At 41.1% G+C, this 14642-nt stretch overlaps 1 protein-coding gene across 1 annotated transcript in view; it reads left to right on the top strand.

Annotated features, from left to right (window-relative positions):
- TRHDE (thyrotropin releasing hormone degrading enzyme) overlaps window positions 1-14642 on the top strand; it is a 498184-nt gene that overhangs the window by 56756 nt on the left and 426786 nt on the right. The window contains exon 2 of the mRNA XM_075274325.1: window positions 13811-14084. Coding sequence (XP_075130426.1) covers window positions 13811-14084 — 274 coding nt within the window. The remainder of the gene's footprint in view (window positions 1-13810; window positions 14085-14642) is intronic.

Here is a 14642-nt window from a genome sequence, read left to right as displayed (position 1 = left end):
CTGGGCCAGCAGTTTAGCGATGTTGGCGTTCAAGGCTTGCGCGTGTGGGTGGTTAGCAGTGTATTTCTGCCGCCGCTCCAATGTCTGAGAGATGGTGGGTTGTTGTAAAGAAACGCCTGATGGTGCCTTTGATGGTGCAGGAGAAGGAGATAAGACAGGACCAGGGGAGGATGAGGTAGAAGTCAACAAAGTGGCGGAGGCAGATGAAGTGGTGTCCTGGCTCGTCCTCTGGAGTGCATCGCCAGCACAGTCAGCAGTGGCAGTGGCAGAGGCAGAGGCAGTGGCAGAGGCAGTGGCAGTGGCGTGAACGGCAGGCGGCCTTTGTCCTGCCGTTGCTGCCTGCCACTGATTCCAGTGCTTGGATTCCAAATGACGGCGCATTGAAGTGGTGGACAGGTTGCTCTTCTCAGAGCCCCTAATCAATTTCGAGAGGCAAATTGTGCAGACAACACTATATCTGTCCTCGGCGCATTCCTTGAAAAAACTCCACACCTTCGAGAAACGTGCCCTCGAGGTGGGAGTTTTTCGGGGCTGGGTACGAACTGGAACATCTTGGGAGATTCCGGGTGTGGCCTGGCTTCGCCTAAGCTGCTGACCTCTGCCTTTGCCTCTAGCTACCCTTTTTGGTGCTGCACCTGCCTCAACATCCACACTACTTTCCCCGCTTGACATCCCCCCTGTCCAGGTCGGGTCAGTGTCCTCATCATCCACCACTTCCTCTTCCAACTCCTGTCTCATCTCCTCCTCCCGCACAATGCGCCGGTCAACTGGATGCCCTGACGGCAACTGCGTCACATCATCGTCGATGAGGGTGGGTTGCTGGTCATCCACCACCAAATCGAACGGAGATGGAGGAGACTCTAGTGTTTGAGCATCTGGACACAGATGCTCCTCTGTTAGGTTCGTGGAATCGTGACGTGGAGAGGCAGGTTGAGGGACAATGAAAGGAGCGGAGAACAGCTCTGGGGAGCAGGGACAGTTTGGGTTATTGTTCTGTAAAGCTTCGGAATTTTGGGAGGAAGGAAGACAAGACTGTTGGGTAATAGGAGGAGAGGAGGCAGAGTCTGACTGGCTGCTGGACAATGTGCTGTAAGCGTTCTCTGACAGCCATTGCAAGACCTGTTCCTGGTTCTCGGGCCTACTAAGGTTTGTACCCTGCAGTTTAGTTAATGTGGCAAGCAACCCTGGCACTGTGGAGTGGCGCAATGCTTGCTGCCCCACAGGAGTAGGCACGGGACGCCCTGTGGCTTCACTGCTACCTTACTCCCCAGAACCATTCCCCCGACCTCGCCCACGGCCTCGTCCACGTCCCTTTCCGGGAGCCTTGCGCATTTTGAATTCCTAGTTAGAAATTGGCACTGTATACCAGTAGTAAAAATTGTGGGTGCACGTAACCCCAATATATTCTTTGAATTCCCAGTCAGACACTGGCACTATATGGCAGTAGCAAGAAATGAGGGTATTTGTATTCCCAATATATTCTTTGAATTCCCAGTCAGACAATGGCACTGTATACCAGTAGTAAAAATTGTGGGTGCACGTAACCCCAATATATTCTTTGAATTACCAGTCAGAAACTGGCACTATATGGCAGTAGCAAGAAATGAGGGTATTTATAACCCCAATATATTCTTTGAATTCCCAGTCAGACAATGGCACTGTATACCAGTAGTAAAAATTGTGGGTGCACGTAACCCCAATATATTCTTTGAATTCCCAGTCAGACACTGGCACTATATGGCAGTAGCAAGAAATGAGGGTATTTATAACCCCAATATATTCTTTGAATTCCCAGTCAGACAATGGCACTGTATACCAGTAGTAAAAATTGTGGGTGCACGTAACCCCAATATATTCTTTGAATTCCCAGTCAGACACTGGCACTATATGGCAGTAGCAAGAAATGAGGGTATTTGTATTCCCAATATATTCTTTGAATTCCCAGTCAGACAATGGCACTGTATACCAGTAGTAAAAATTGTGGGTGCACGTAACCCCAATATATTCTTTGAATTCCCAGTCAGACACTGGCACTATATGGCAGTAGCAAGAAATGAGGGTATTTGTATTCCCAATATATTCTTTGAATTCCCAGTCAGACAATGGCACTGTATACCAGTAGTAAAAATTGTGGGTGCACGTAACCCCAATATATTCTTTGAATTCCCAGTCAGACACTGGCACTATATGGCAGTAGCAAGAAATGAGGGTATTTGTATTCCCAATATATTCTTTGAATTCCCAGTCAGACAATGGCACTGTATACCAGTAGTAAAAATTGTGGGTGCACGTAACCCCAATATATTCTTTGAATTACCAGTCAGACACTGGCACTATATGGCAGTAGCAAGAAATGAGGGTATTTGTATTCCCAATATATTCTTTGAATTCCCAGTCAGACAATGGCACTGTATACCAGTAGTAAAAATTGTGGGTGTATATAGCCCCAATTCTATTGCTAGGGGACTTGCAGGGTATTTCTGGGGTGAAGGTGGGGGGGCACACCGTTGGAACGGGTATCGGGGTATATATCGGGTATACGGGAATACACTGACAGTGTATTCCATTCAGGATCCTGGGAAAGCTGGGTTGCGGCGATTGAGCCCGTCAGTGCCACGTTACACTGACAAGCTTCTCCCTGGAATTTAGCTCTTATAAGAGCTGTTGGTTGTCTTCTCCTTCCTATCCTAGCCTGTCCCTGCCTACCCAGAATCTAAGCCCTAGCTAGCTGGACGGAAACCTCCGTCCTCGGTGAATTGCAAGCTCAGAATGACGCGAACCTGGGCGGCGCTGTTCTTTTAAATTAGAGGTCACATGTTTTCGGCAGCCAATGGGTTTTGCCTACTTTTCTCAACGTCACCGGTGTCGTAGTTCCTGTCCCACCTACCCTGCGCTGTTATTGGAGCAAAAAAGGCGCCAGGGAAGGTGGGAGGGGAATCGAGTAATGGCGCACTTTACCACGCGGTGTTCGATTCGATTCGAACATGCCGAACAGCCTAATATCCGATCGAACATGAGTTCGATAGAACACTGTTCGCTCATCTCTAGTCATTACATCTCTGATTTAGTAATGGAATATATAAGAATAAGATAAATGATGTTGTTTTCAGATTTTGCTACTGTCAATACTACAATATTTGCAGCAATCATCCATAGCATTAAAATTTTATTATACCTTTAAATGGATTGTATATAGTTAGTACCAAGTGGACAGTCAGTTCTTGAAGTTTATTTGTCCCCAGGGAAAAATGGAGAAGAATAAGCATCTAAACGACTTTGAAATGGACCAAATTGTGACCGCTAGGCGACAGGGGCAGATCATCTCCAAAATGCTCTCACAGTTGTTAGTTCCTATGAATAAGGGTCCATGGAAGGGCAACTGGTAAACTGGCTCATGGATGCCCACGGCTCACTGAAGTGGTTAGAGAGTGAAGCCTACAGTACCATAGAAGAGCTACTGTACTAGAATTCCTGAAAATGTCATTGTTGCTCTGATGAACAGGTCTCCAAAATCTGCTGCTTTGCAGCTTGGTGAATAGGAATATAGAAGTGCAGAATGGTCAGAGGGCTCATGTACTGTCCTTCTGCAGACATATAAGTATGAACTAGACCATGGAACAGAGGAAGAAGGTGGCCTGGACTTTTGAATCTCATTTTGTTTCACATTATGTGGATGGGAACACTGTAGACCTAGAATGCACCATGGGGAGAGGATAAACTGGCACTGGCAATGATATGACCAGGTTAATGCTCTGCTTTAGATGTTTCTTTGTATGTGTCATCTACCTTAGGTATATTTGGGCTGCAACCTTATCATTGCAGTTTTGCTTATTGGTAGTGGAATTTCTCAGCAGAATGATGCTCTTTGCCACATTGCGAAAAAGCAACTCGACAAACTGTTCACAATGTTGAAAAAAAGTCTGATTCAAGAAGGCCTCACCTCACAGCATAAAAGAACTTACTACTAACATTTTGGTGTCAGATACTACAGGACACTTTCAGAGGTCTTTTGGAGTCCATATCTCAGTTGAGAAGAGCTGCTTAAGGGGGATCTGTGTATTTAGTCAGTTGTTTTAAGGCTATAGTCGATCAATGTATCTTTGTGGAGTCCTAGCCTTACTAAGTATGTACTATACTTTTATACTCCAAAATTATACCTTTTGGTATACTTTGAAGGTTATAGATATTGGATAACGTGTCTCTTGTATTTATTTTAAAGTGTTTGTATTTTGTTTCATGATATTTCAGATGCATTATGGGGAGGTAAGAACAAGGCAATAGTTGTATAGAATACAGAGATAGCATTCACATCCTGGGCCTTAGTGCCCATGTAAAAATTTGATATTACGATCCAAACATTGCCTCTGGGTACAAGCAGTGATTCTATTGGACTCAGTACTTTGGCTTGCAAGGTTTGTGTACCTTGGTATCGTACCAATTGATCTGACCTACCATAAATCTATTATACTGCCCGGATTTGATAGTTTAGTTTGTTACTGCTTTTAAACTATTCTCTTATTTCATAATACATATTTGGCAGTTATATGGAAATATATAGCCAGTATGCCCAATTCTTGAATACCTGGTGCATCAAGTTTTTTTCAGAATGTGTCTATTGCCTTAAAGTATTTATGAAAATTTGCTTATGGACAAAATGACTTTAGACGGCGCCCACCACTGTTCTTGTTTCATGCATTGCCGTTTAATATAGTTAAGGACATTTTCCTGGTACATAGATTTTAAATGTTTCATTCAACTCATAAATATTTTAGTTGCTCTTATAGCATGTATTTATTGTACTGTTTCAGAAATTATCTAAAAAGCATATAAAACATTTTTATTCTACTTAATACCAATGCTGTGCTTTTGAGAAGGATACATAAAACCAGGAAGTTGAACTGTGGCATATCCTGACTTTTTATGTACTGAAGTGATTTTTTATTTCTGTGCTAACATGCTGATTCAGGAATAAGCAATGAATCTTCAACTAGTTGGAGGCTAAATATGGATTTTTGCACTAATAGAGTAGCTTAAGGTCAAAATGTATTTTCTTTTGGATTTGATGCTAATCAAATTAAAGTGAAGCTTATCATGACACTGAGTGATAGGCAGAGAATTCTCATTTTCATTGCACAACCTAACTAACATTTACAGAAGTCATTCTAGTCATTTGGGATAGTGATAAACTACTTGTGTGTGCTTACCTGGCTGTACTGCCTTTGTGACAAATTGTACTTTCAATTATTAATGCTAGCCTTGTTTTATTCCTTTTATATTGAGGCTTAGTAACAGAGTGTATTGTCAGACAGTAAAGTTCTAGTGCTAGATACTCTGCATTACAAAGTTGCGTAGTTGGTAAATTTAACAATTCAATAATTCTACCTCATAAACTAAATAGTGTGTGTCTATTCTGGGATAATCTGGGGTGACTCACAATGGAATGAATGTTATAAAGTTAGCCATATGGCAAATAAATTGGATAGACACATTTAAAAAAAATAAAGTATGAGCTACTTAAAAGTAGAGTTGTGGGCCGGAGCCCCACGGGCCGGAAAACGCGGCAATTTGCCCGTGCTGGAAATTCTGTGGGAAAAATCGCGGCATTTTACAGTACTTGCAAAGTGGATGCGAATCCCATCCCCACTTTGCAGAAAAAATTGCAGCGTGGACACACTGCAATTTCCAAAACCTTTGCGGAGTGAAATCCGTTCAGCCTGATGTTGATTATACATCCTGACCGTGGTTGGGAGGAAGGATCTTCTCACACTTGGGGTAAAGCAGTCGGTCACTGACAGTACTGCTAAGTGCTGTTACGGCATCATACATGGGATGGGAGTTGTTCTCCAGCATGGAGCTCACCACAGACAGTATCCTTCTGTCATCCACCACCTGTACTGGGTCCACGGGGCTCCCCAGGACAGATCTGGCCCTTCTAATCAGCCTGTGAAGTCTATTTCTGTCCCTGGCATATCTTACCTTATCATATCTTATATTAATATTCTCAATTGTCATATGCTACTGTGCTCAAATTCATAAACTTCTTCTTTGACTCTGCTCCCCCTTCCCCCACAACAACTGTTATCTTTTTTATTCTCTACTTTTTCTTTACTACCTCTTTAACCCCTTCCCACCGATGGCACTTTTTGACTACCTGACCAAGCTCGATTTTTCAAAACTGACATGTGTCACTTTGTGGCAATAACTCTGGAACGCTTTAACTTACCAAAGTGATTTTGAGATTGTTTTTTCATAACACATTGTACTTCATGTTAGTGGTAAATTTTGGTTGATATGTTTTGTGTTTAATTATGAAAAAATAGGAAATTTGTTGGAAATTTCGAAAAATATGCATTTTATAATGTTTGAAATGATGTGCATTGCATACAGATAGTCAGACCACCAAAATTATATAATAAATCTCATGTCCCAGATCTCTGCTTTATGTCGGCATCAAACTTTAGTCATCCTTTTATTTTTTATGGACATTATAAGATTTACAAGTGAAACAACAATATTCAAAATTTTCAAGAAATTTCCAAAACCCATTTTTTAAGGGCCTAATCCAGTTATGAAGGGGTTTTGAAAGACCCTTGTATTAAAACCCCCATAAATCACCCCATGTTCAAAACTGCACCCCTTACATAAGCCAAAACAACATATACTTGGTATTTCAACCCTATAAGTGCTTAACAGGAATTAAGACAAAATGGAGGTGAAATTTTCAAATTTGATTTTATTTTACTAATGATTTTATTTTACTAATATTTTCGTTTAGCCCTATAATTTACACATTCCCAAGCGGTTAAAGGAGAAAACGCATCCCACAATTTGTTATGCAAGTTCTCCGGACTACCATAGTACCCCACTTGTGGGTGTAAATTAATATATGGACGCAGAGCCAGACGCAGAAGGAAAGGCACGCCAAGGAGCTTTTAGAGGGCAGATCTGGCTGTGATCAGTTTCAGGAACCATGTCGCATTTACAAAGCCCTTGAGGTGTCAAAACAGTGGAAACCTCTAGAAAGTGACCCAGTTTTGAAAACCTCACCCCTCAAAGAATTTATCAAGTGATGTAGTGAGCATTGGTAACCCCGAAGTGAATATGTAAGCTGTAAGCACTGCTGATAACTGCTTAACCACATGTACGCTGCAATACACCTGTATTGCAGTGTACAGGAAGCTCTCAGCCCCGTGCACACGCATGGGGCTGACAGCTTCCAATTTGGTAGGATTAACCAGGTACGTGTAGGGGGAAGTGATGGGGCAGACCTGGGCTCACTGTTCAGATCCCAGGCTGCCCACTACCTTTGTTTTAAATTCTGAGTTTATTAGATTTTACAATTTTTACATAAGTTCACATTGTAATGATGATAACAAATTACAATAAAACATGTAATCAAACAATACAGTGCAATGAGAGTATATAAGTCAAAACACAGAAAAAAGCGTGCTAGTGAAAGTTGTATCAGACAGTAAATAACAGTTCTATATTAGATGATTTGGGGACAAGTCGTCTCCAAGACATTTGTTGATATGCATTTTCTTGTAGGTTTGTTCTAATACGTCTGGGGGAGTAACAGAAAAGCAAATAGATAAGAGGGAGGGGGGGAGGGAGTAGGTAAGGGTAGGGTTTACGGCCTAGTGAGCGTAAGTATAGGAAGAGATTGTAGGTGATATCAGGTCAGTAGTTCAAAGGTTCCAAGAATATGTGAATCAAACCAAACATCTCTCAGGAGACATTTAAAGGGATTATTTTGGGCTGAGGGCTTCATAAGAAGACCACCATGGGGACCATGTTTTCAAGTAAGCATCTCGAGACCTCATTTGCCAGTGTAACATCTTTGCCCATCCGGGCGTTGGCGTCATCATCCGGCCGCACGCTGCGACGCAGGAGATGTGTTTGGTTGTAATTTATTCAGTTGGTTTCTCTTTGCACTGTCTGAACACTGCCCTATGCTTTTTCTTTGGTAATTGATTTTCCACCACACCCATCTCCTTCACCTTCAGTTTGCTCTGATCCTCTAATAGTTAATCTGATCTTGCCCTGTGATTGACGGCCGGCCTTCCTGTCCACTCCATGGGCGGGTTCTTCCTCCCTATTTAGCCTTGGCTCCCAGTCACACCAGCGCTTGCTATTGCCGTGCGCATACCTGCTCTTACTGTCTCTGTTTTGTTTACTCTATTATACTTGACCTTTGGCTTTCCTCACTGACGTCTCTTTTTGGACTCCGATTTGGTACTGTATTGCCCGACTGTTACTGACCCTTGGCTAAGTTGACTTCCCATTGTTGTTGTTCGTCTTGTCTGCGTTTCGTGTGTCACATACTCAGGGAGGGACTGCCTTCGTGGTTGCCGCCTATTACGTAGGATAGGGCCTGGCAATAGGAAGGGACAGTAAGGGGCATAGCTTAGGGCTCACTGTCTCTTGTGTCCCTGTTCCAGGGTTCCCTAACACTGCCTAACAGCCAGCTAATTAACTCCTCATATCTCACTATCTGATGCACTTTTTGGCTGCCCACTACCAACACCAACACCCCCTGAAACTGTTGTGGGGGATGCTGATCGGTACTATTATATACCGAAACCCCTGAGATGCCATCGGTCATGTTTGACCGCTGGCATCTCAGGGGTTAACACCCGTGATCGGACCTGGTTCCGACCGCGGGTGTTACAGGGCATTGTCAGCCGTAACATACGGCTGACACTCACAGGGCATGGTGCACACACAGGTTCTGTGTGCGCACCATGCAGCCGCCGTAGTACTACGGTGGTTTGCGGGAAGTCCTTTCGGGCAGCGCTGTACTATTACGGAGGATGTTGGGAAGGGGTTAAATGATCTAAGCAACTAAACATATATTTAAATTTAGCATTACATAATATACACTAGTTTGGTTTCTCCCTTTACCATTCAGATAACAGTTTTTTAGTCTTCTTACTGCTTGACAAATTTTGAGAGTGGTGTCATTTATATCCCTGACTGCTCTAAAAAATTTCTAATTGAAAATGAAATTGACCATGTTCAGCAGCAGATTCAGATACTGAAAGGTTTATCATTGTTTTGGACTCTATTCTGTATCATTTTTCAATCCCTAATACACAAAGTGATGTCAAAGTAGTTGCTTGTATACTCCTAAGGATATCAGACAGCTCGAGTGCAATGAGTAAAGTGCTAGATTTATTTTTTAATTCGTTTATATGCATTCTATAACATGAGGACAAAACATAGGTGAACATCTGGTAAGCAAAAGATTATTAGTAGCTTGGGAACAATATGCTTAAATACCCTCTAAAAATAGCGCTTTCGCTGCTGATGGCTATAGTTACTATAGTGTACATATGACTCCAGGTACATTTCATTTTTGCTCAAATTTAGCATATCATTGGCACTTGGCACCAATGTAAAAGCCATAGGACTTGTTACTTGGCTCCCGGAAATGTAAAATTGGAATTTACTGCCAGTTGGCAGTTTGGAATTTACATTTCTGCAACTTCTAATAAAAAAAATGTTACTATATGTGACATTAATTGTTTCTACAGAAATGTATATTGAGTAGCTCAATACCACCAGTTATTTCTGGATGACCATTGAGTCAAAAGAATGTTATGTAGTAGAGATGAGCGAGTACTGTTCAGATCAGCCTATCCGAACAGCACGCTCGCATAAAAATGAATGGACGTAGCCGGCACGCGGGGGGTTAAGCGGCCGGCCGCCGCCAAAGCAGAAGTACCAGGTGCATCCATTCATTTCTATGGAGCGTGCTGTTCGGATCGGCTGATCCAAACAGTACTCGCTCATCTCTATTATGTAGATCTGATGTAAAGATTTCTTGTTTTTTTCTGTGATTTGCTATATTTTGCACTTTGCTGGAACCATATTTATTGTTTTTCCCATCTCACGGTTTCATCAGTTTGCCTGTTGTTTCTTCTTCTCACTTCCTGTATCCCCCCACCTTGCTGAATGGGATACTGAAGGATCACAATAATTATACAGATCTGATAATATACACATGCTTGTAGAGAAGGGACTCAATATTATCTGTGAGTTTACATAGAGAGATAACAGACCCTATGTGTGTGTGTGTGTGGGAGGGGATCAGCAAACTGTAATTAACTAAACTGATTGCTCTGCCAGTAGAACAGTGAGTGACATCACTTGCCCTTTCTCACAGGTCCATGGTTATGGAAACGCTGTGTAAACAATGGGAGAAATAAGTTCACATATAAGGCAAACAAAGCAGAATTTCCAAAGCAATGTATTCAGGAAAAGTCTTCAATTTACATAATCTACCATTATAGATAGGATCCTTGAGATGGGGCAACACCTTTAAATTTCTAGATGTAACATTACCAATTTTCTCCTGATTAATACATATGTCAAGCCAATTGTTGGCAGCACTTCATTGCATGCAAAAGTACTTTTTACTAATACTTAGTGGTAATAGAAGTTTACTACTTGTCACTGACATTAGATTCCATATATAAATCTGGAGATGGTCATTCTCCTACAATGCAGCAATCTGTCTGAATATTATACAGAATCATTATATGCTCTATAAATATATGGCAGATGACATAAACGGGTTGATACAAGAGGTGCATAAGTTTAATTGCTGGTAACATTCGCACTGTCACTTTGTTACTGATAGATGCTGATAGCATCCAGTTATATTTTTGTCACTATATCTAGAGTACAGATAACTATGTTACAACCATTAGGATATCATCTATTATATGGCTATGACAAAGGTATAACCTTTGACCTCACTCTCATGCATTTAAAAGAAAAACAAAAACAACTGTTTACAGACCTCTTCTTGGTACTGTCTTACCACGCAAGCCTGTGCTATGGTCAATAAGCATGCTGGAAGAGAGAACAAGTGGTGGAATTTAGCCGCTTATCTAAATGGGTAATATAGAGGGATTTACATTGCCAAGGGAACACAGTAATGGCACCCAGATATGGAAGGGCATGAAGTGGAGGGAAATGGCCCAGGTCGGTGCTGTGATTGAATTATGTATTCAATAGTTCTCAACTGCTTGTGTAAGGATGCTGATCCAATTAAAAACTCATTTGCCCAGGGACCCTATAGTGATATGCATTGGAAAGCTTATTATTTATTTTCTATATTTCAAAGTTTGTTCCCTTCACCAGCACCATTGATTTCTAAAAGAATAAATTAAGTATACTTACACTTTAAATTCATGGTCCTGATCCTTAGGATTGGTATATTAGTGACTAGAGATAAGCATTTTAAGACTATGAAGGCTAAGGGTATCTATACACATTGGATAAATGATGACAAACCCACTGGGTGTGGTGGGAGAGACTGAGTATCTAATGTGTAACAATTAGAGATGAGCAAATAGTATTCGATCGAGTAGGTATTCGATCAAATACTACGGTATTCGTAATACTCGTACTCGATCGAATACTACTAGCTGTTCGAAGTTAAGATTCGATGCAGAACCAGCGTTGATTGGCAGAATGCTATACATTGCCAATCAACGCTGGTTCTTCTCTTACCTTTAGAAGTCTTCTCCCTGCGCAGTGTTCCCGTGGCATCTTCCGGCTCTGCATTCACTCTGCTTAGGCATCGGGCCTGGGCAGACCCGACTGTGCATGTCCGCGCTACAAGAAAATGGCCGCTTACACTGTAAGCGGCCATTTTCTTGTAGGGCGGGCATGCGCAATTGGCTCTGCTTAGGCCCGATGCCTAGCAGAGTGAATTCAAGGCCAGAAGAGGACACGGGAACACTGCGCAGGGAGAAGAATCCAGCCGGACCCTCACTCATGGACTTGGTAAGTAGAATTTGATTGAATGTTGCGTACCCCTGAAACGAGCATTTCCCCCCATATAATGGGGTTCGAAACCCGTTCGAACAGTCGAACAGTGTGCGGCTGTTTGAATCGGATTTCAAACCTCGAACATTTTAGTGTTCGCTCATCTCTAGTAACAATGTTCTCTGGTCCTTCTTTAAGGTAGAATGGGAGAAAAACTGATGTGGTATATTGATATTCTTTAATTCCAGTGGAAGAGTAACTATTGTAAATGCATGGCCAGTGCAAAACAGAAAATGTTTTATTTTAATGCAGCAATATAACATAAAAATGTGCTGATCTAACCATCCCTATTAATGAATAATATGTTTTATTTATTATACAAACAACTATATTACTATTACTGTTGGTTATTATGAAATGTTGATAATGTAATCTGCTGCTGAGGGGTCTACTAACTGCTGCAATAGAAAACTACTGTAGTTGCCTAGATTTCACAGATATTCTGTAGGAAAGTTAGAGTAAAATGCCCCTCTGAACCTCACTATTGCATTCTGCCTGGTTTATTGATACAGTGAAAGAACCGAAAAAGACCATGTCACATAACTAAGTGGACACCTCTAAATTCACTCTCTATGGCTACAGCATGTCATGTTATAAACCAGTTGTCAATGGACTTCTATTCCACAGGGAAAACCATTTTATGGCCGCTTTTTCTATTATACAATATTAGAGCCTTATTAACTTAAACGAAAAAGCAACCAAAATAAATATAGCCACATTATGGTGTGTAAACATAAAATCGAGAGCGAAAAGTTGACCGGATTTTCTGGCATGGACGTTGCTGCATTAATACTTCCTCTTAGGGTTATGTAAGTAGGTATTGCTATTAAACCATTTCTTTCAGTATACTGGAATTGTTCTAATTAAAGTAAGCTATGAAATATTAATATTAAAATGTGCAATTAGCTAAACATTTAAGCAAAGTCTGTGTGTTTTCTATATTTATCCAATGTTTTGTAGTGTTCCTGTCTGTAGACTGTTAATTGTGTTATGTCAAGGATGAAAGTAATTTAGGGCTCTTTCTGTGAACATATGGCATGACTTTTCTGGGATAGCGGAACATGGCTTCAGATTAATTAGAATGACATACCACGAGAAACTCTGAATACAGATAAATGACCTTGATATTTATGTATGCTGTGCTATAGTTTTCTTTATTGTTGATGTAGAATGTAATAGTCAGCTTCAAATGACATTGTTTCAGTATTTATGTAAAATATACTGGATGCTGATTGGCTCATTATCTGTAAAGCAAATAACCGGGATTTCATGTTTGATTAATTCTGCAAATTCCCTTGAATATAAGAGATGTGATAAGTGAGTGACCGTCACTACATTTGGTGACAGTCAGTACATTTGGTCACTTGTTAATGTCATAGTGCCTCCATACTGTATCTTAACATGATATAACTATTCAAAAAACAGATTAAAGGAATTCTACCATTAAAATCATATTTTTTCTCGATAACACGTAGGAATAGCCTTAAGAAAGGCTGTTCTTCTCCTACCTTTAGATGACTTCTCTGTGCTGCCGTTCAGTAGAAATGCAGGTTTTCTTCAGTATACAAATGAGTTCTCTCGCAGCACTGGGGGCGGGCCCCAGTGCTCAAACAGCACTGGAGGTGCCCCCGATACTGCAAGAGAATGCGCCAGCACCGCCTCCATATTCTTCAGGAACGGCCTCTCTGCGTGTCTTCTTCCGGAGCTGGGTTCAAACTTCTAGGCCTTGGGCAGAGCCGACTGCGCATGCCCACGGCCACAAGAAAAATGGTCGCTTACACAGTCAGTAAGCAGCCATTTTCTCATGGCCTGTGAGCATGCTCAGTCGGCCCAGCCCAAGGCCTAGAAGTTTGAACCCAGCTCCGGAAGAAGACACACAGAGGGGCTGTTCCAGAAGACTATATTTAAGTGTTAATATAGTTATTGACATAGGATATCTAATATTAACGTTTCTTTTTTTCTCTGATAGGTCACTTGGAGTCACCCAGTTCTCTCCTATTCATGCCAGAAAAGCCTTTCCATGCTTTGATGAACCTATTTACAAGGCAACATTTAAAATTAGTATCCGACATCAAACATCTTACATGTCACTCTCCAACATGCCGGTGGAGACCTCAGTTTTTGAAGAAGGTGAATGGGTTACAGACCATTTTTCACAGACTCCTTTAATGTCAACATATTATCTTGCATGGGCAGTATGCAACTTTACTTACCGTGAAGCTATCACTCGCAGTGGTGTTGTAGTAAGTATCTTTGCTTTGTATTTAATATGAATGTATATACATTACTTGCTATGTGCTATATATGTACAGGGGGCATCCTTTTCCTTAGAACAGAACATTAATATCAGATTAGTGGGGGTCTGACACCTGATAACCCTAATGGTATGGGATTTTTTTACATGACTGGAACAGTAGCTTATTGGATCCAATAGGTTGTGTTTTTACAAGATGAAACATGACAAAAGACTGAAACACCTTTACCGTATTTTATTTGATATATATCACTTTGCATTATGGCAGTATCCCTTTCCTGGTTACTGGATCTAAATAACTTAGAGAATAATGTGCATTACAATATTTTAGTTCAATGAGGAATTCTGCTGACACAGTATTTTTATTTTACTGTGCCTGATACATTTTGAGTCTAGTGTAACTCTAGAGCTAGCTGAATAAACAGAACAGTTTAACCAAAAGAAGCAAAACAATCTGGGTGGACTGATTATCTTAAATGAACACTAAACTTAGAAACACAAAATAAAAGTACACAAGATATATATTTCACCTCCATCTTTTTCTATT

The sequence above is a fragment of the Leptodactylus fuscus genome, chromosome 5 (assembly GCF_031893055.1).
Source record: "Leptodactylus fuscus isolate aLepFus1 chromosome 5, aLepFus1.hap2, whole genome shotgun sequence".
Classification (NCBI taxonomy): Eukaryota; Metazoa; Chordata; class Amphibia; order Anura; family Leptodactylidae; genus Leptodactylus; species Leptodactylus fuscus.
Note: the sequence above shows the minus strand (reverse complement) of the source record. Positions and strands in the feature narration are given on the sequence as shown.